General features: G+C 39.0%; 1 protein-coding gene across 7 annotated transcripts; it reads right to left on the bottom strand.

Annotated features, from left to right (window-relative positions):
• Nucleotides 1–343: 343 nt before the first annotated feature.
• ppp6r3 (protein phosphatase 6, regulatory subunit 3) lies at nt 344–21,505 on the bottom strand. 7 transcript variants are annotated; one of them, XM_061036446.1, is made up of 26 exons: nt 21,297–21,505; nt 18,503–18,670; nt 18,151–18,384; nt 16,965–17,151; nt 16,646–16,783; nt 16,368–16,433; nt 15,929–16,041; nt 14,948–15,061; nt 14,186–14,312; nt 13,655–13,807; nt 12,929–13,078; nt 11,952–12,016; nt 11,609–11,724; nt 10,856–10,941; nt 10,477–10,563; nt 10,000–10,097; nt 8,443–8,497; nt 7,112–7,242; nt 6,637–6,752; nt 5,999–6,221; nt 5,778–5,875; nt 5,293–5,488; nt 4,326–4,343; nt 2,701–2,793; nt 1,707–1,781; nt 344–1,294 (listed from the first exon to the last, which is right to left on the bottom strand). In XM_061036446.1, the coding sequence occupies exons 3-26, from the start codon at nt 18,375–18,377 to the stop codon at nt 1,246–1,248; spliced, it is 2,781 nt and encodes a 926-aa protein (XP_060892429.1). In that variant the 5' UTR covers nt 18,378–18,384; nt 18,503–18,670; nt 21,297–21,505; the 3' UTR covers nt 344–1,245. The 7 variants fall into 7 exon arrangements, with proteins under 7 accessions (XP_060892429.1, XP_060892430.1, XP_060892435.1 ...); XM_061036447.1 differs by having other exon boundaries at nt 1,707–1,778; XM_061036452.1 differs by having other exon boundaries at nt 5,999–6,092.
• Between the last annotated feature and the right edge of the window lie 1,299 nt (nt 21,506–22,804).

Here is a 22,804-nt window from a genome sequence, read left to right as displayed (position 1 = left end):
CTTAGAATCTCAGTCTGAGTCTGTTTAGTGGAAGTACTTTGATGAGTTCAAAATCTTCCTGAAAGATTGTTTCAGCAATTACAGCCTGCTTCACGGCTGCCTGCTGAAGCGATCTACAAAAGCAATTCCAGAAGTTTTTGTATCTATTAGTCATTAGGACCCAAAATATGTAAAATAGGGCCCAGATTAAAGAAATTCCCCTTGGAATCAGAGCACACTTGGCTGTTGATCACCTTCATTCTGCAAATGAACAAAATCTAAAAGGGAGAATCTGATCAGAGAACTGCTGGTCAAACAAGCAATTGAGATGTTAAAGAAGTGTGGGGAAAAAGAAGAGGACTGCTGGTTCTGAATAAGTTTAGTTGGGACTAAAAACACAAGCTCAGAATGCATTTACAGCTCCAAGTGTTAGCTGTGGTGAGGACATACTGGATCTCTCTCCTTTAAAGCCTTCTAGCTGCGAGGTAAGAACCCAGTTAGCATGAATGCTGCCTGCTAGAAGGGGAGAGGCTGTGTTGGTATGGCTCCTTAGTAACAAAACATCATCTTACTTCAATAATAAATTAAAAAAAAAGGATATCAGAAAAGGCTCGTCAAATCTTACTCAATGAATAAGAATACAAAAGGAAACATTTACAAATAATACCTGCAGCAAAATAAAACTTTGATGTGTGGTTTTAAAACATGTTTCAATAGTTGGGAGTAGTTCTGCTCAGAAAACACAGACCAATGGTGGGTGAAGATTTAAATAAAGCAACTGTTGTATTAAGTGTCAGACTGTTGTATGCAGAATCACAGATCCAGCAGGTAACACCAGCTCAGTGGGCGACCAATTGGCTACACCGGTGGTAAGTCATCTTCTGTTCCTGTATACATCTTTCTTTTTATAAAATATTTTATTCATACAATCATTTCTTTAACTATAGCAACATTACTATTTAATTTTGAGTGGCAAGTTATCAGTCGCACATCACCTCATAAGAACAATAGTATATAAACAAATGCTGAAAAAAAATTATTCTGTATCCGTTTGGGTACATTTTGCTTTTCAGTTCATTCTATGTCTGTACACCTGTCTGTCCGTCTCTCTGTCAGTGATGAGCCGAGGGGGGGTATTGCTGGTCCTGGTGGGGTGGGGGGGGTTGTGTGATTGGTACAGCTCTGAGCAGTAGTCTCCACTGGCTGGTCAGGAGGAGGGCCCTGCGAGGCGGAACAGGCTGGCTATGAGCTGGCTTCAGGTGAACCTCATGCCGGCCCGTTTACAGCTGGCTCTGACGCGGCACTCTGGTCCAGTCTGAAAGAACCACAAAGATGGCGATAAGAAAAGACAGAAGGAAATCAAACATGAATATTCCAGAGTTAATAAAGAAATGAAGAAGTAGCGCTAAACTACAGATGATTTCTTTGATTCTGTGCAGCAGCACTTTGTTTCTCTTCAATCAAATGTGAGAGTAGGGATGCAAATAAATATCAGCATCACATTTGTATCAGGTGATAAATCTTTAAAATGTAACAGGCATTTGAACCAAATGGACTTTTCTGCCATTATTACTGTTCAACTTGAACTGAATGTGTCTTCTTAGTTGCCTCAGTAATGTGTACATAGAGTCTGTGCATACAGGTTGAATAAAATATGTGAAGTGGTGCAGCTGAGAAGACCTTAAGATTAATCTCTCACAAAGTGCATGTGGGCGTCGGGGACTTACTTGGCCTCCTCGATGGCTGACATTTCCTCCAGAGGACCATTGGGAAGCTCTACAGCGGATCGACACTTGTCACTGCTGACAGGACAACACAGTAGAAGAGGGAGAGAAGTTCAAAGAACGGCTTGCCTTAAATATATTAATATTACTCCTTTTGGGTCACATTCAAACCAGTGATGGTAAAATGTGAGACGACTACTGCTTGGTTAATTTCACCGCCTTCTATTGGAAATTGGTCTGGGTTAACTTTACCGCTGCCTCCAGCTGCTTAAGGAAGACCAGTGCCACAATTTATAACTTGTAATCTAGGATCAGTACCAGGATTTCTTAGATGGACACCTAATGTCCTGCATTCATTGGCCACCTGTCTCTGGTTAGAAGCAGTTTTACGTGCCATCCAAGTCACATGGAAGTGCAGTGCAAGTGACATAAAAGAATGGATTACTACAGCAGTATAACAATAAAATGAACAAACTCTGCTTTGTTTTAATTGCAATCAAGGTTCAAAAGAATGCCAAAAACATTGATCATTGTGCAGACTAGAGCAGTGAAATGAGTCAGGTCTGTCTGAAATACAAAAAGATTTTTTATGTTGTTTGCATGAAACGATAGATTATAGAAAGGGTCAATAGAATCTAAGGTTTTAACAACACAGCCACTCAAATTTTTGCAATGAATTTGTAAGCAAACGGTCATAAAAAACATGTTTTGCTTTTGGTCTGAAAAATCTTATAAATTAATGTAAACTCTAACTGTCCCTGAACTGGAACCTTCTTTAATCTCACATTCAGACACAAACAATTCTCACACTAAATAAAAAAAATCAATTTAAGATTTAATTATTATGAAAATTTGTTGAGTCTGTCTGTGCGAATGTGTGGGCGTGTGTGTGTGTGTGTGTGTGTGTGCGTGTGTGTGCACGCGTGTGCACGTGTGTGAGCGAGAGAGAGAATGAGGTGAGTGTGTGTGAGCTTAAAGTGTGTGTTTGGTGTCTGACCCTGGTTTGGGACAGCAGGCTGCGGCCGAGCTGTTGAAGCCTGTTCTCTCTGAATCACCACACTCCACTACTGATGAACTCTTCTCTTCATCACTGAAACACACAGACAAACAAACACAGATATACATTAATATCATGTGAGGTGATCCATACCAACCACTTTCCCCACAGAAACACACGCATACACACACACACACACACACACACACACACACGCACACACACAACACAGTGAGGTGTGAACAGTGATGCATGCTGGACTGACTGACAGAGCAAACGGTAAAACAAAGGATGGAGGTGTTGAAATGGAAAACTATGAACACTTCGAAGGAAAAGCATCAAAATGTACAGCAAATGGAGAAAGTTTGAAAACTGATTTGGTCGTTTGGCTAAATGCTGTGTTTACTTTGTAGCTACAGAGCCAGCAGATAGCATATAGGCCTACAAACTGATTCAACACTGATTAGACCAAAACAGATTGTGCCAGCCGTCAGTCTTCTTTTGTCTCAGAGAACCACCAATAATCCTGATGAGGCCTCAATCAAAGCAAAACACCAACAAACATCCAAATATAGTCCTACACTTAAGCAACAACTCCACAGTCATTTAGAGTTTTCCAACATGGTTGCATTTCTCGGGGGGAATTTTTTTTTTTTTTTTTTTTTTTTTTTTTAAATCACCCTTTTCACCAAATGCAGTTCATACTGGTTTCTTTATACAGAGTACTTTGCATATCTACTTGTGAGCAACTCCACTCTCCTTTCAGTTTAGCTTTTTCCTGTGTTCATAAATGTTTTTTTGTTTAATGTATATAAGAAGCTTCTAAATATCTTCCATCTTTCTAATTAATGCACACCAGAGACCATGCATTTCTGCAAAGAACTGTAATGAGTGGATGAGATCGGGGCACTAAATCAGAGTGGACTTCAGTCACGGGTAAAACGTCAGCATGGCGTCATGCACTAGTGCTTATAAAGTGAGGAGATTAGTCCATAAGAAGTCTCCTCAGTCATCAGGAAGCAGTTCTGTTCCGTTCAGCTGTAAAGATTGTCACATGTCTGTGGCAACTAATCACAGCAACACAAATGATTTATTCTAACATCTCAAACAGAGGTGCACAGCCGAGTAAGAGAAGTGTGTTACACTGTGATGACAAGACAACATGCCTCCTTTCCAGTATTGTGACTGTGTGCACATTAGACATTATAAAGCAGTGCCTTTTATTGTGTAATATAATCATAACAACTCGCAATGTTAAGACAGAGACAATGTTTAAAGGCCAAAGCCAGTAATTGGCAGACCGCTAAACCTAAAAAGATTCATTCAATTACCAACAGAAATGTTTGCACCTAATAAAGAATCCATTATGGCCCCTTGAGTTGTATCAGATAGTTTGGTCCTATTCACATAAAAGCCATTTGAAATTGAATAAACTAAAAAACTGCACTTTGACAAAAACACCTTTGGTAGAAAAACATGCAGAATGGAGATAATGACATAAACAAACAAGGAGCTGAAACCAAAGAAGAAGAAGAAGTTTAAAATTGGGAAAGAAAAGTTGGTGGTTGACGTGACAACAAGACTACATCACGGCTGCAGGCTGATCTCTGATTGGCTGTACATACCGATAAGATTTCAACACTCTGAAGGAGACCACACCCACAACGCACAGCAAGAGAGAGAGGGGAAGCTCAGGTTGTAAGTGTCGCTCAGTTCATCAGACAGTTTGTTATTTACTCAGACAGACAGACAGACATCATAATGCAGCATCAACAGGGGACAGAAGGACAGAGGACAATCGGAAATCTGTTTAATAGTGTGTGGCTTAATAATCTGTAGAAATTGGGACTATAGATAGAGTCATGTCAGCTACCATGGAGGATTTCAATAGTAAAAGTTGAAGGTGATTTTTTCACTGACGAGTCGTCTAGACCCTCAATTCAAAATCCAAAAGAATATGGCCCCACATAGGCTTTACCATTGGGCCACAGGCTAATGAACATTGTGTGAATGTCCATCCAAAGAAAGTGACTAAAAACTCAGCATTTACTTCACTGAAAACCTTCCAGATTATAATTTAAAGCCTCAATACTAGGGAATAAACTGTTCTGAAACCAAGACAAAACACATGATACCATCGCCTTACTTGAGGTGCTGGTCTGTCTTGTATGTTGCTGACTGTGCAAATTGAGCTGTAGTTCTTACTCTCTACATATTTTAGAATAGGATACTGAACAGAATACAGGATTTTTCAACATGTGGTTTTAGGGCCTGAGTCCCTCTACAATCTGCCTTATCTTCACATTTCAGTCAGTAAGATGTGTCTGCTGTGTACATTCAAGCACAAGCTACAGTTGCTTGGGATTTGACATTGTATTTGTTTTTATTTCTGAATTAGTTCATTCTATTTGGATTTATTTGATCTGATTGACAATATGATTTATTGAAAAGTCTTGGCAGAAGCAGTAAGCATTTTGGCCAATGAGCAACTGGAGAGTTTTCACTTCTGTCAAATAAATGTAAATAAAAAGTGGTGTACGTCTTTATTGTCTCTGCTGTGCTGTGAAATATTTGTGTGTGTCTCTGTCGAACCTCTTGAAGACGGCGGTCTCAGTTTTGGCGTCAACAGTGAGACTGACTGTTTCTTTCATGGAGCCGTTGATGACCGTCTCAGTAATGCTGCGCTGCTCACAAGAGGCGGTTTCCTCCTCTGCTTTGGTTCTCCCACAATCCTTTGGTGTGGTAGAGGAGGGAGAAGCCACACCTGTACCCAACCAGCCGTCACATTCTGATGAGTAAAGACAGGCAACAACAGTGTCAGATATGAACTCATCACAATCACTTAACCTACAGCTAACCTGATAGAAGGTATTTCACTCATTGCTCAGGTGTTTTAGACTACTGAGATTTTCCTACTGACAGACACTCAAAAGTGAAATCATAAAAATAGACATTAAGCAAGTGAACATTTCATATCATATTGTGTCCTGGTTTCACTTGTTACAGCTAGTCACCATAAGAGTCAGAGTCACAGATATATTAGAGAGAGCCTGTACGTGCATAAGCACATATCTCACCTTCAGGCTGCATGGGTGCATTGACCCCCAGAGGGTCCATTGTCTCTATGCTGGTTTCCATAGCAACAGGAGAGTTGCACCTCAGAGGGTCTTTGGGGCTAAAATAGAATACATGTAATCCAATAAACACTCTCAGATTTGAACAGCGGTAATCAAAAGCAGTGATGATTTTCTGTAGCAGCGGCACAGAAATCGAAGAAGAGTTTGTCATAACGTCCTACCTGACGGGGGTGAAATTGGAAAAATCAGCCCAGCCTGTCTCAGAGTTGGTTGTTGCAGCAAGAGGCGAGCTCCAGGCTGCATCGGGGAGAGCTTCTGTGGAGGAGGAGGAGGAGGAGGGGGGGGCCAGAGGAGAGGGGGCAGGGTTGTTAGGGCTGGAGGCTGGATTTGTTGATGTACCTGTGTCCATGGGGATGTCATCAAAATTGGCCGTCCATACTGGGCCTACAAAAATAACAATATAGAAATACAAGAACTCAAGAAAAAGGACAAAATAAGCAGGCATGCATTAACACTCCCCATCCACACTGCACAAAAAAACCTTGTAGATGTGTAGATCATGTGAGGTCAATGTGCTAAATTCTGGCCAAACTTGACACACAGTCAGGAACGTGTCTATTATCTGAATTCCTGGATGTTTAAACAGTTTTTAAGCAACATAGATGTGTGATTTTGCTTGTAGATACTGGAGGGACACAGTGGGGCATGCACCACATATTGCTGAGCCCTTGTACAACTAAAAAGCCTAAGAAACCAAAATGTATTATGAAACAGAAAGTTATTTTCTCTAACTCTGAATTCTATGAGGATTGCAGTCCTCTAAGCTTTGGGGTACCCCAAGACCGTTGGGTCCACAAACCTGTGTCGACTTCCATTCTGTCATCGGTGCTGGGGTTAGAAGCTTCAAACTGATCTCTCTTTACATCCTCTTCCTCAGAGTCAGTGCTCTCCTCGCTGTCTGTGCTGCCTGAGCTCCTGAGATGGACAAACAGTTTTATTCAATTAGCATCAGAGAACAACCTCTCTGTACACTGTGGAGAACAGTTAATGTGGATGTAAAGTAGTTGTGCTTTAATCAATACTGAGCAAAGACAAACTGTTAAAGTCATTATTTAAGTTTAGTTTAATTAAATACAAAGCAAGTGTATATATATTTGTACAGTTTGTACAGAGCTCTGTGTTATTGTTTGCAAAAAAAATACATTAAGGAAAAGAAAAATGTTACAGAAAGTCCCAATAGAAAACTATTGATATTGACAATAATTAGGATAGATGTGTGGGCTTGTAATGTGTAAAAAGACTAATGTACATGTGTATACGTGTGTCCAGCTGACCTGGGGCGTCTCTGTGCCTCTGGTGCGAAGGTGACATCTTTTTCATCCCAGATGTCCTCCTCATCTGAACCAGCATCTTCAAACTGCTGGATTTTCTCCTTACAGCGAGCCTCAAACAAAGCTATATTCGCCTGGAGAAAAAACACACACACAGACCACATACTTAATAAAACAATGTCTGAATACAAAAGAAAGATTAGATGGTGGCAAAATGAAACAAACAAATTAGAAAATTTTCATCACTATTCTTTGAAAATGTCTGCCTAACTGGACTGATTGATAGAAATACTCTGCACACATACTGAATGTCTCTTAAAAGGTCAAATACCGTAAAATCCGGAATATAAGTCGCACCGGTATATAAGACACGCCCTGTTCTGAAGGTCTCTTAGAGAGGAAAAAAAAGTTTAAACTGTCTTCCGGCGTGACGATTTATATTATGTTCAGCAATGTCTACAACGTGCAGTTTCTGTGCAGCTGTGTCGCTCTTTTAGTTCTGTCTTTTTTTCACTTTCGGGAGTTTGCACTTCTTCTAGCTACAGTACGGTAGTTGAGCTCTCAGCCTACAGGGAAAGTTGTGAAGCACAGACTCCTAGCTAGCGAGTCGCGCTGCCTGACTCCGCTGGTCACTCTTAAACTTTAATATAGGACTCTATCAATCAAAAGAGCACTCGACAAGGTTTATTTAAGGAAAAACGTACCACTGTTTTCTATAAATGCATGATTATGACCTCGTGAGGAAGAAAAGATGTGAAAAAAGTCGCGCAGCCAGACTGGTCTGTGTCGCCGTCCCAGCACAGCACAGCGTGCACTCAGCTTTCAATACACAATGAATGGGGATGGGTTTTTAAATCGCGTCAGGTCGCAGTGATAGGAACTACTGCACCCGCTGTAATGACGGTGCGTGTTTCAGTATTTTATACTAGTATATTGGTCGCACCGGTGTATAAGACGCAGCCAACTTTTAAGATGAAAAAATAGGTATTAAGTGCGTCTTATACACCGGAATTTACGGTAGAACAAAAAAAAAAACGCACACACCGGTCATTGGCACTGATATATCATTTAAACCAGTATTTAATCATTCAGGTTTTTTTCTTGATATTTCTGCCAGTGATAAAAAAAAAAGATCAAGATTCCTCCTCATATAACAGACATTTGTTGCTCTGCAAGAATTGTAACTTCTCCATTTTTTGCTTCTCTTCTGACTGAATAATAACAGGGTTTAATGGAAACTCAATGAGTCTTATCAATGAACTTTGAAAGAATTTAACTTTTCATCACATTCATAGCAAACATGTGAAGTCAAGATTAATAGTTAAAGTACTTACACTTTCATTTGTATTCAGTGAAAAATTGATGTCTGATATTCTATCAAAGGGAATACTGTAAGGTTAAAGAGAACAGAGTTTAGTTTAGTTAGAGTCGTTAGGCATTCACATAGATTGTAACTCAGACAGGATCCAGCACATACTGTAGCTGTAACACTTCCAGTTTCAAACAGGTTTCTCACCCCATGCCAGGCTCATGAGAACAGAAACATACTGATGAAGACGCATGTTTTTTTTATAGACATTGTTGTTCTTAACATGCATGTTGAAAACTGATCAAAGAAAAGCAAAAAGAGAAACTGTGCTCTACGGAAAATAAAACGGATGGCAGAGTTTCCCAAAGCATGACTGTGATCCTAACATTTAAAAAGTCCCATGTCTTATATGTGAAACCTTAGACTTCACAAAATGTGTAGAGCAGCAGAAACTAATGCCACCATATTGGTTAATATAAAATATTTGACTACACTGAGCAGCACTTGTTTATTTCCCTCTGCTTCCAGTTTTAGCCCTGGACTAAATCACTCTTCTATAACCTCACTGATTATGTTACTAAATATTTTACTGTTAAATCATCTTTTTCCAACATCTGTAGAGCTTGCTCAACTCTACACAGCAAGATATGACGCTGTGTGTTCCATCTGCAGGATAATATTCCCTCATTGAGGCCCGGGGCCTGTCAACACTCTGGATCTGTTACTCTTGACAAACTTGAAAAAAATTATTTGAAAGACAAAAGCTTCCCTGTGTGCTGCAGTGCTCTAGCTGTTGTTTGTTGTTTGATCTTTACCAACTGTGGTAATTGTTGCCAGTAATCATTCACTGGTTAAAAAAAAAAAAAAAATTACATTGTTATAAATGCGTCTTAATGAACTAGAGATCTACTGTATGTTAGTGAATACTGTTCTGTTGAATGGTGTTATGCTGAAATGATGCCAAGCCTTAGGAACAGACCGAACACCCAATTAGAGGTCTTGATCATGGTCTTATAAATATAAGCCAAAGGTATATTTAGAAAGAAAAAGGTTCTAATTCACCACACAAACTGACATTTTTAAATCAGTACCAGCTACCTTCCACAGTCACCAGCCCACAAGATTAAACCCCCGAGCAAGGATGTATAGAGTGACAGGACATTACAAAAGCTGGATATGGTTTCTTGTTTCAAAGTCATATTTAGTCTTTTAAGCCACATCAAAAGGACTAAAGACATATCTTGAATGTAACTGAATCAGTTTTAGCCATTAATTATCAGAAGTGACTGCTGTCCGATCCAATCCTAAAATCCTTGGCGTTTAGATTTTATTGTCAACACAATAACTTCCAAAAGAAATCAAACTGTTTTCCAGTTATGACATGCCATAGTAATGAAGCAGAGGATGGAGCCTTTGTAAAAGCAGTTACTTCATATTTTATTTTATGCAATTTTTAAATGCAGAAAAGAAAAGCATCCTCCTCTCCACCACTGCCAGCTTTGTAATGTCTTTACTGCCCCTTCCCTTCACTGTTACAGTTATACTTAGACAACAAGTCCAGTCATGCAGGATGAGTACTCACTCCGCAACATCGTCCTGATCAGCAAACTCTTCGTCATTGAAGCCGAACTGCTCAATAAAATTGGACGTCATTTGTTGCATCTGATAATCAGAAAAGGCCTGGCAAACCCAGGACCAACGATAATGATATAGTCTTGGAGCTACACAAATCTTGTCATTACTTGCAGTACAGAAAATAGCAAATACATATTCTGATCTGTGAAAAAACATGTTAACATGTAGAGTAGACAGGTTAATAGCTAAAAAAAGAACACATGCATTTGCAGACAAATGCCAAAATGCTTTCAAATTAGTTAACTCTCTTTGAAGTAGCAATAATTTCAAATAACATTAGTCGTTAAGTAACTCAATTTAAAACATGGAATATATTAAGATGTGACTGTGCGGATACATAGTTACTAAATACATATAGTCGTGTATGTGTGTATATATATATAAGGATATTTAGTGTGTGCACACGTGTGTGTTTAAGACTTACTTGTTGTAGAGAAGAGTCTTGGTGAAAGCCACTGTCTTTAAAGTCCACCTCGTCATCACTGGAAGAATGGATGTGGTGTGTATTCACCTAAAAAATATATCGATACATTTATTTAACCAAAAAGGAATGGCTTTGGACTTAAAAAAATGAATAGTATCGCCTCAAATGTGCATGACACATCAAACTACTGAGCAGGCTTGGCTTTTGTGACATTATAAAACAACCTAGTTTTTTTAAATTAAGCTCCACTACATGCTGGACTCCAGAGACAACACAGTAAATAAAAAGTTATGTCTGTTTTAATGACTGCATTATACATCCATTTTATAAAGTGACATTAATATGAAAGACAGACTTCAATGTGAAGGAGGTGACTCACCAGGTCAACAGTGTTTCTCTTGTTAGTGTCAGTCAGCTGCCCAGAAATAAAGGCCTCCCATTTGTCTCTGTCTTCTTCTGGGAGCTCTGTTAAACACACAAACAGAAGACATACCTAGCACTCCATCTATACAAACTGTACATTAACAAAAATGTTTGGGGACCGTTCTCTCAGGTCAATGTTAGATGCCACTGGTTATCTTAACGACAGGCTGTTTGCCCTGCTGCTGTCTGCTGAGTCTCGAAACCAATACAGAAGTATCTGCTAATGTCCTACCGGACAACAGAGCTACCTCTGTGAAACTGCTCAAATCATACTCTGTTTTTCAACATTAAAAATGTATTTTTCTTGCAGACTAAAAGTGGCATCGACTTATAGTTTGTTTTGAAAGGATGTGATACTGAAAAACTAAATGAATGAACCTTAAAGCTTGTTAAAAGAAAAACAGGCTTGCACAGACCTAAGTGAAGCAAAGCGATGAATCCACTAGGGGGCAGTGAAAAAAATAATATGTACGTAGATATATTGATTCAGTGGTTGATGGTATTTTTTAGGTCCAGAGTCAATGATCTTAAGGCGCAACACTATTTGCTAATGGCTGGTGGTATGTCAAAAAATGTTACCCCGCAAGTAATGAAATACTTTGACTTCAGAACTGACTTTAAGTCGACAGTCTAAAGACAAGCATACTGTAAAGTGGATCTGAAAGGAGTTCAGAGCTCTATAAAGCCTAAGACAGAAGGGTCTCCTTACCAGAGATGAGCTGTTGTATCTGGGGTCCATTAGGGCCTTTGTCACAGTTGTGAACTATAGAATTGGCTATTCTGGTAAGGTGACCCATGTAGCCTCGTCGCCGACCACCTTCAGCCCTAGAAAAAACAAACACATTAATACAATCATGAGGACCGTCCATTATGAGTACCAGTAACAACTTTCCAACTAATATGATCCCCTCACTTGTGAAACATGACCAGAAGTGATCACAGTAAAGGAGCAAATGGCTTTGCAGACTACTCTGTTCTACTTAAATGCCAACACAATCAAACAATGTTGGACTCTGAAAGGTGACTTATTTACAGCAGAGGAGAATACTTACTGTTCTTTCTCATTGGAGCTCCAGGCGTCTACGATTCTCTGAATAAACTGGCACTTTTGAAACAGCTGTTTGTGGAAAAAACAGGCAAAAGTTAATCAAAACTAATTTATTATGCCCATGATGTAGTTGGTTGATGACAAAACCAAATAATACCAAGCCTTCACTAACTGACATGTCTGGTATTACATTATTGTTGCCTTCATCAAGCCTAGAAATCAAGTCATTATGCCAGAGTGTACTATACTCAGATGTGTGTGGATATGTGATAAACCTGTAACTAGTTTCTGTCACTATCATAACATATGTCCAACTCTACAATATATTAGACATAGGGGCTCAATACCACAGCCTTAATGCTCACTTGACCTCTTTGAAGCAAACAATTGTTATGGAGCTTGTGGCAAACCAAGACCACAGTGTTACTAATGATGTCTGGTGTCAGAAAGGGTTTATAGAAGTGGTAGTGCAGAGAATGTGCAGCTACTATTTGTAGCCCAGTCTACTCTACACTAACACTTGGCATCAGTAAAAAAAAGAAGTCTACAGGCTTTCTGAACAATGCATTACTTAATAATTTTACATTGCACAGTACCACGGTCAATCAATGAAGAAGTTATTGCAACTAGTGCAGAGGCAGTCCATAATAATGATGACGGACAACCTTGTGGTCACATGAGACTTAAACTGTTCATATGCTTCATTTCCGGTCTTTAAGGGCTGCTATCATATCTAAAAGCAGACATGGCTGTGTCTGAAGAGCTTTTTGTCCTGGAGCTTAAGATCATTTCATCAAGAATAAAAACAAGGCCCGAAAGCTCCATGAGGCTTTATCCACCCATTGCTACAATGAACAGTTCAGCTTTGCATCAGCTTTCATGATCAGGAATTAACTTAAATGTTTGCACTGACTGTTGAGTTGGAGAACACATATATTTAGGGCTGTAAATGTCACTCTTACTCTGGTTGTTGGAGCTTACATGTTTGATAAGGATGCTTTCCCTTGCATGTTCTTGCTCTGTGTCTGGCTGGGGGTCAGTGGGAGCAGGAGGCATAGCCAGGATCATGGCTGTACAGATCTCCACCTGAATGTGGAGGAAGTTGTTCCAGATGTATTTAAAATACATATCCTGTGGAGAGAAGAAAAAAAGTGAATTAATAAATCCTTATCATTAGTTATAATCCCATTATGAGTGTTATTTTGCTTCCAATATCTGTGGTTTCAGAAACGGTAACTTGTTCTTATGTGTAGATCAGCGAGTTTATTGATAACTTTAATAGATTCTGAAAGTTTTTGGGATGCTTTGCTTTGTCACATTTTATGAAGTTGTAGTCATTTGTGCTACATGTATTCATATTCAAACTCAATCCAAGGTCAAATCCACTAAATGATCAAACAAAACAAAAAAATACATAATAAATGCACTTATGTTTAAAAGGGTCAAAGAAATCGGTAATAAAGGGATGTCAAAGTTAGAGCTGCAATTCAATATTTCATTTATTCTTAGTGGAAATAAAACAGAACGTAATCCTAAATCAGTGAATACCATTAAGTACTCTTTCCAACCTTATTCTTGCACTCTTCTAACCTGTCAGCTTTAAGTGATTGCATTTTACTATAGTTCTTTTCTTCCATCCTTTACTGGCCTACTCACTGCCTACTATCTGTAAAGACACACAGCACATTCACAAACAGCAGTACTCACTAGTATGACTCCCAGTGTGTTGAGGTTAATGAGTTCTGTGTTGATGCTGTGTGTGTTGCTCTGCAACAGGCTGGCCACCAGTCTGACCACATTGAGCCTCGTGTTTCCCACAGGGGGGTCCAGTACCCCCCATGTCGTCTTCATCATATTCCTCTGTTGGTAGAGAACAAATAAATAAATAGATCACAGACAGGAATATATGCAATATTGATACAGGACAATACATCACTTTTATCTCTGCCACAGCGTGTTAGTATATGCATGTGACTCCTGTGGAATAGTTCACTTATTGCTCTGTATTCTTGTGGTAACAGCAGCTGAACTGAATCAAGAAAAAAATATTCATGGTGACTATAAAAGTTTATCTTGCATGTAAATTAAACATAAACATCAGATTGTGGGTAAATAACATTAAATTTAATCAGTTATCAATTAGATGTGAAAGATACGTGGACACCACAATCATGTACATTTGATATATCAGAGATTCTGTTATTAAATAACACCTTGAGAACTCTGAGTGGTTTTTACCTTTGGGGGCTCCAGTAGCAGCTGGTGAAAGTCTTTAAGTCGGGGTCTCACAGCCTCCAGGATGCTGTGGTTGACTGAGAATGAAGGATGGGACATCCCAGGAGGACAATCCATGTGACCCTCAAACCTAAAACAGGATACACATGGCCTGATGAACTAGCTTTACAAACTTAATGTTGTAGCAGAAAGTCTTGGAAGCATGTCGACAATGCCACTAAAGCAGGGGCAACAATTCTGGATATAATGGTGTGCTGCTGGGGATATTTCAGACATACATGAGAACTGTTGTGTGAATTCAAAATGTATTCATATTTAATATGTTAAAGAATTTCTAACAAATTAGTTTGGTGTTCATATGATCACAGTTCTTTTAAGTCTCTACAGAATTGTCCATTGTACGGTTCATATCAGCAGTAGTAATATCAGGTGTGCTCACTTTGAGCTTTAAAGGATCAGGATTTTGTTTGGGCTTCTTTACATCCAATTAAATGACTGTTCTTTTCTGTCACACTTTGTTCTTCAGCTATGACTTAATAAAGCAGTAATCTGTGAAATTCAGTCCATTTAATTTTCATTATATACTCATCAATCAAACAACTCTCAGCTTGGGCCAAATTATATTAAATTATATTTATAGTATTATATTAGGGTAGTAAAGAGGTGTTTTGTTCTCTTTCCACATGCTTCTAGAAACTCATCACCACGTGTTAAATTCAATGCAAAATAAAATAAATAAATAGAGGCACAGGCCCGAGGACGTACGCTGGTCTTCTGGTCTCAAACAGTGTGAGGAGGATCTGGATAACGCTGACAATAGCAGATTCATTTTTCTCCTTGTCAAAGATGTTCCCCAGCAGCTGCTCCACCGTCTCTTGCCTGAGGAGGAGGAGGAGGACACACATGAAGATGAGAAAATAACCCGCTCAGTCATAATTGATCTGCATGCAGGGCTTTTATTGGCTCAAAATGAGGCTTGGGTGGTACCCCTCTAACCTTGTACACATGCATGTGTACTGTGCATACAGGCTCAACCCAACACTTCTAAAGTAATGGGATCTAATAATGGGGAATTTAAAATGGGCCACTTCTCAAATTAAAGCCTTTTATTATATACAAAATAAATGTCTGTTCATCTGTTCAAAATTGAATTCAATAAAACATTAAAGATAGTGTGTCAGTTTACACTTACAAAAAAATTAAATTAAATGTTAAGTGGTTTTTTTCTTCACACTTGAAAAAAAGCATAGAAAACATCTCCCTCCGTGGAAAACGTGTCACTTATTCTCCTTGCACGTTTGGCACCATATCTGGTGCACAGGACTTATGGCACAGCGTTGCCACCACATCAGCGTAACGCTGTAATTGCAGCTAAAAATACAAATTCACAGATTACTGTCTTTGGAAAACTGTGTTCTTCATGTATCACTGGGGCTGGGGATGGTATGAAATATGTCAGAGAGAGGCGGTACAAAATATGGCGGATGGGGCTTTCAAGTAATTTTATGAAGGAAAAACACTAGCATGTTGTCATGAAAAACCTAGTAGGCAAAGATCACAATATCTAAATCTATTATTACACAAAAAAAATGCTGAGTAAATAAAAAAAGGAAGTAACTTTACTAGAATAATTAGCAAAAGAACTTGTGTATGTGTGAAGGCTAAGGTAAAAAATAACTGTATTATTAAACTGATTTATTCTGTTTAGTCATGACTCAGATTCTTTGTAGAGAAACAGATGCTTACTTTTCAAGTGTTGCCAGAAGTGGGTCGGGTTCGGAGCAGCCCTGGACCTGGAACATCTGGTCTCTACTCAGTCTGATAATCTCACACAGGGACTGGGAGGCATTTGAGTGTCTCTGTATAAAGAAAAGAGGACAAATAGAAGAAATATGACTTTGAACCATGAGCCTTTGGTTTGAAGTCTAAAACACTAAGAGTCGTTATATCTTGATGTCTTAAATTTAAAAATCTGAGTCATGCACAGGGCCCAATGGCTATGGCTTTTTTAAGTGGGCAAAAAATTTGCCAACCACATATTTTGAAACATTTATAACGATAATGATTATGCTTCCAAAGGTCCCATGAAATCCAAACAGAACATTCACTGGTTCAACAGGAGCCCATAGATGACTGACTTCCTGCTGGCAAATGAAGGAAACAGAAAAGTGTGCTTGATACTCACATCCTCATCTTGAGATGGTTGCACCATGTCCACCAGTCTCTGAATCACCTTCTCTTCATTCAGCCACTGAATGACATTTACCAGAGCAAAAACAGAGAGGCTTCACTTGGTGATGTGTCAGTGAAGAACAGCAGCACACTCTAAATGTTAATTGTCCTCTGTAAATGTTTCCTGAGCAATGCCAGATCAAAATTGAATTTGCTGGTCCGTTGCTTTGGGTTGTAATGGTCCAAGGAACCATTTTTAGCACAGCCAGAAAGTGTTATTCTGATACTCACATTGAGAACATCCTGCCGTAGCTGCTGCGGTTCGATGCAAGTGAGCATTCTGAGCAGCAGGTCCATGATGGCAGATGTCCCGATGTGTTTGATCATCAGGTCTACGAAGTCCTCCTGCTTTCGCAGAAAATCCACGATCTATTAAAAGAGGCAAACAATCAATAAAGGACCTCCAACCAGTACAGGGGATACACAGATGTTTCTTCTCAGTCTCCTGAGTTCATATGAGGTGTATTACTCAGAGAACGATCATTAATCGTCAAGTGATATTATGTTTTAGATTTTACAAACACACAACACCCTGGTCTTGCTGACTAACCTGTTCAGGTTTGCGTCCTATAAGAATGGAGAGGACCTTCGAGAAGAAGCTGGCGAGTAGCGGGTTAAGCGGCGGCTCATTCTGGAGAAAGCCGTATAGCTTCATCAGCAGTTTTTCATCTTCTCCCAGTCTGTCATTGATCTGGCCCACATCTGATGTAAGCAGCTCACAGGATATGTTGGGATACCTGATAGACAACAAACGTCACTCTTAAATGTGTAGATCACATTACTGTGATGAAAAGTCAAGGTGACAAATACGCTGACTGCTCTAACAAACTGCTGGTCAACGCTAAGAATCATTAGGAGGGGAAAGAGTCAGAACAAGTGGCAGTGATATGTTAAAAAACATCCAAAATATTAAGACTTTGTTCCCTTTTCTTTTAATATTATGTAGAGACTAATAAAGGCTACAAAACATTTAAGTTACAGAGGCTTTGGGTCTGAATAGTATTAGCAATAGTTATTTGAGTATCCTTGCAGTGTATCATAAATCCCTTTGATTAATACACCAGCCTGAAAGCCTTTTTTTCACTTGTGATCTGATCACCTAAGATTCATTTTGTGTATATGGGCACTGTGATCATCTTAACTCTATTCTGTGGCAAAAGTCATAACAAACATTGTGGTGTTCTTGATTATAAAATGTAATACTTTACATTGTTGATCAGCCTTCCTCATTATGGTATGATTACAGTATTACCAGAAAATGTAAAGGCAATGACTGTAAATCACAGCAGTGACGGTTAGGAGAAATATAAATGTCACATTAATGAACAGACACAAAGCAACATGAAATACTGAGCCAGAGACTGATGTGCTCACAAAAACTAAGTGCCGCTATTATGAACATTAAAGCAAGGGGTGGATGTTCTTTTCATATACGGACAAAAGAAGTAATACATTGTTTGTACAGAGAGTGTAGAGCAGAAAGAGAACCAACAAAGCAGATTGAAGGAGGAGGATGAGACCAAAGTAGACAATGCAAGACATTTCACTTAATCTGCTACTAGCTGAACATCATCAAAATCACACAATAGCAGAGAGCAATTCCAACTGCTGATGCTGTAGTTTAAAAAAAACAAAGAAACATGCTTGTACATATGATTTAGTCAAATGTCACTTGAAAGTAAACAAAACCAGGTGCTTCAGTTTGATCCCTCTTATCATCTGCAGTGTCCTCTTACTTGTATTTAACTTTTTCCTCAACATCAGTACAGGGTTCCTGTGTGATGTAGGTGACAAGGTCCTCCATGCACTGTGGTCTCAGTATGAAGTCAACCAGTTTATGATTCTGGGCCTTGCACTCCTGCAGGACGTCGTCCTCATCCATTACCTCCGTCAGCGTCACATCCTCCTTCTCTAAGAGTGTGTCTATGTGCGACGTAGTGTGGAGGTCAAACTTCCAAAACATTTTGGCTCTAAAACAAACAACATGAGTCATAAGAACAAACACAAAATGGCATCTTATACCTGGGGTTATCAGAACATATAAAAGATGAGTTTAATGATTAACTGAGGGATTATTCTTCTCCCTACCTGCGGGTATATTGGGAGTCCAGAGGGTGGAGCTCAGGTTATAAAGAGGTGTGTTCTAGTCTTTGGGAGTTGTGGCCCATTCCAGGCTAGCCGGATGGACAGACAGGCAGACTGTGGTGATGGACAGACTGACAAGCAGCACACATACAGCAGTTCAACAGCATACACCTAGGAGGGCAGATACAAAAACACATGGATAAAGGTTAACAATGGAAAGTTCCACTGCTATTTGAGCATTTTTCTATTTGTAATTATAAATGGCATAAATCCCTGACAACAATAAATGAATGAGCTTATGTTGCCTGCCACATACAGGCTTGATGTTGGCTCTGCTACCTGTCTTCACAGCAGGTTTTCCAATATGTAAACATTTTATTTTTATGAAGCAGTTCTCAAGTTAAGAATGGTCAGGGATTAAAGGTGAATGAGATATTATTTTTTTCCCAACTGTTTCTCCTATGAATACATGTAGTTCCAAATCATCGACAATCAATTCAAAAGTGGCAGAAACTAAATATTGAGCACACACTTTCTTGAACACTCCTGGTGGGCTGCTATGCTTTCTGCAGAGTGATTATCAATTGCGATTGCAGCTTGTACTCCGGCCTAATAAACACTAACAGCTAACAGAAGATTTGTCCATCCAGATAGTTTAACATGAGAAAAACTAGGGTGACCATTTTCGTGAGGAGCTAGTTAATCTTCTCTGCCCTGGTGGCATCAAAATGGCACATTCCAACACCGCGGGTTAAAGAGCTGATTAGAGATCACCTGTGATCTGTTTTCTCTATTTTCTACTTGTGCTTGACTAATGGCTTATCACTGAAGTACTGTGTTCATGGTAATGATTGCATTTTCTTTTGTATTTTGTTTACTTTGTCAAAAATGGTTCAAAACACCACCTTTATGCCTGCTCGTTGCCACTCTGTCAAGTTGGATAAATTGGGGATTAGATAGAGATGTCTGACAGAAAAAAACTTGCTTTGTTATTGGCTGCTTTAATGAATATTCTTTTCTTTCTATATGGTTCCTTAACGTTATTTATATATTTTTTTACAATGCCTTTTCCAATATGAAATTGCACCCTATTGAAATGGAAAGGGGGTTTAGTTATTATATTAATGAAAGAAACACTCTACTTAGTATTTAAACATTGAAATAAACAAAATTGTGCACTTAAGGACTCATGCCTAATGCTAGAAAATATTAAAAAAGGTTGCCAAACTATTCCTAGACTATGCTACAGCTTTTCAACCCTTAGTAAGAGACAATATAAATTAATATTAAAATACTTTTTTCATGGAAACCCTCTTAAAGCTAAGTGTGTGCTCTGCAGATGTGTTATACTTTTAAAAAAAGTCAAGTTTGACACTTTCTGCAAGGACATATAAGAACTTGTTGATTACATTCTTGTCAGGAACAGAAGGTAAAGACCTACTGTTCAATAAAGTAGACAGATACTGACTTTTTTTTTCCAGCTTTATGCAGTAACATGAGTTAAAACAGCTGAGCGTTACAAGAAAATACAAAGCAGGATATTAAAATGTGTTTAAATCTAGGCAGAGTTTTCAGCTTCAAGCAGATTTCTATTTACTTGTTTATGTTTGTAAACTCAGTTTTTTTCTGTTGACAGCATGTTGTGCACATTAAGCCACATTCCCACTTATATTAAGGAAGAATCAGATAGTATTGCAGCAACAACTCAATAAAATAACAGGAGAGATCAAAGACACTATGACCTCCATTTACAGTCATGCCATTTTTTCTGTAGTTTTTTCTGTTGTGTTTGTCCCTTTTATTTGGTTTTACTGGGCAACATCATCCACCACGTTTTTAACACTTACTTTGTTGAAGTAAATTCGTGTTAATTACTTAATTAGCCTCCACGTAGAACGATATATGCGAGGCAAAAACAACAACACTGTACAGCAGACCAGCAAAACAAACTTTTGCACTGGGCCATGATCCGCTGTCACAAGACCATAACAAAATCAAAGTAGACATTTACTGACTAAAGCCAGGTAGTTAGATTGAATTGTAAACTCCGTGAATACGTAGTTATCCTCAGTCCAGAAGGATATCAGCATTTTCTTATCTAAATCGACACAGCTTTAATAGCCACATACACGGTTCAGCAGCTTAATCTGAAGCCGGCCAAATAAGCAATTCTGAATCATATTGCAGTAACTTAGCAACCAAAAATAACAGGGATCACTTTTGATGTTTGTCAAATCTTCTCAAATTACAGGAGAAGCACTCGTGAATAATCGTGAATGTGGTTATGTTTAGGTAAATCCAACAACGCCAGAAAGTCGTCAGTAAAATGCATTTAAACGCCATAATAAAAACGTTTAGCGACTCCACTTAATTACTGGTTTACAGATTGTAACACAGACTAGCGATATTTTGCATTTTGCTGTCGAAACACTACGTTTACAAGTACCGTCAGGTCATTAACATACCGGGGCCCAAAACACCGCTAACGCAGCAGAAACACACCGGCACAGGCAGCTAGCTATTGTTAGCTAACCTGGTCACTTCACATCAGGATCAAACTAACGTGAGGAACTACGTCAGTGAGATGTAAGAAAACTGGTAATTAGCTGAAAGGTTAGACATCAATATAACATGACGGTACCTCACAGCACTGATACACAATGTTTCCCCTCTACAGGAGAGAAGTGTCTGACAGCATTAAGATGGTGTGTTTCTTATAGCCAGCTAACGTTAGCCGGCTACTGAAGACTGCTGGCTAATCTTCAGCACCAACCAAGTGCATGGCAAGTGTACCTACCGATAAACAGCGGTAAACGACGAGTCTCCAGGATGTAGCTTATGTTGCCATTAGCCCCCGACCTTAATAAAACGAACACGGATATTACACGGTATTCCGGTAGAGAAAATAAAGCGTTTAAAACTGATTCTGACAGGCGCGAAAAGGGAGATCATCGGAGGGCACTTTTCAAGATGGCGGTTCCGTCAACTTCAGCGACCCCTTCCCCCACTACAGCCACAGCGTCTGTCACTCAAACTGTCCGAGCTCACCGATTGGCTGTCTTCCCCGTCGCTCAAACCAAGCCTCGAGGTTCTATTGGCTGCAGAATATGCCGCTTTATGGTGTCGCTTGATCGAGGTGTATTATCATGTGAACCGGAAGAGCGGAGTTTATAGTGGTTTGTCAATGTAGTTATGAAGTAAAACGTAGTTGTTAGTCGAAGGAATGCAAATGTGTTAGAGTGTATAATAATTGCTATATAACCGCATATATTCGGCGTACGGCTGATGTATAATCTTAACCCCGCTCCGCACGTTTGCTTTGCATAATAAAACGAACCGAAGCTTTAGTCTGAGCACACCCGTAGTCCTACAAGAAACGCCTTTTTTTACTGAAGTGCTGGATCATATACTGTCATTGAAAATGTAATGTGCTGGATACAGGAAAGTGGACATGTTTACACGTCTGATAAATTCGCCATTATGCAATAAAAAAGTTATCTTCTCTTGTCATGTACGCTATAAACTTGGGTGTACAATGCGTACAAGGGTTTTGGGGATGTTTTTTTTTAATTATTCCCATAACATCAACAAAACTGAAAAATTAAGCTTAAAACTGAAATAATGGAAGAGCTTTTTCACCTTTTCACATTATATTGTAGAGGTGTACATAAAGAAATTACTGGACAATGCAACACAATATGATTTAGCTTATTTTTATCTGTGTGGTTGATTTTGCCTTGAAGTTGGGCAATCAAATATAATATCACTTATATACAAATAAAATCAATTCTTGCAAGCAAGCAAAGACATTTTTTTATTTTCTGGATATGCAGTGCTTTTACATTCTCAAATTTTCAAGGCAATAGTCCAAATCAAGACCAGAAAAGGTTTTCTCTCTGTGATAAGATAAAATAATCCTTTATTGATCCCCAGTGGGGAAATTCAAGTGTTGTGTCAGTAAAAGACAACAACAAGAACATGCATATGAGTATTAATAAAATTAGAATATATAGGAATACAATTAAAATAAAGATTAAGGTACTACGCATTTAAAACTATTATAAGCAAGATGTCTGTCAGTGATAAAGAAGACAGACTGTAGGACCCACTGCTGTTGGACAGTCTGATGGTAGTATAGGCACAAAGCAGCGCCTGAAGCGTTCAGTTTTGCACCTGGGGGGATGAGACGATGGCTGAAGGAACTTCCCATCTGCCACAGCTCATCATGGAGAGGGTGAGAGGAGTTGTCCTGGATGGCTGTGATTTTGTCCCTCATCCTCCTCTCAGCCACCATCTCCAAACTGT

This window comes from Labrus mixtus, chromosome 4 (genome assembly GCF_963584025.1).
Source record: "Labrus mixtus chromosome 4, fLabMix1.1, whole genome shotgun sequence".
Lineage (NCBI taxonomy): Eukaryota > Metazoa > Chordata > Actinopteri > Labriformes > Labridae > Labrus > Labrus mixtus.
Note: the sequence above shows the minus strand (reverse complement) of the source record. Positions and strands in the feature narration are given on the sequence as shown.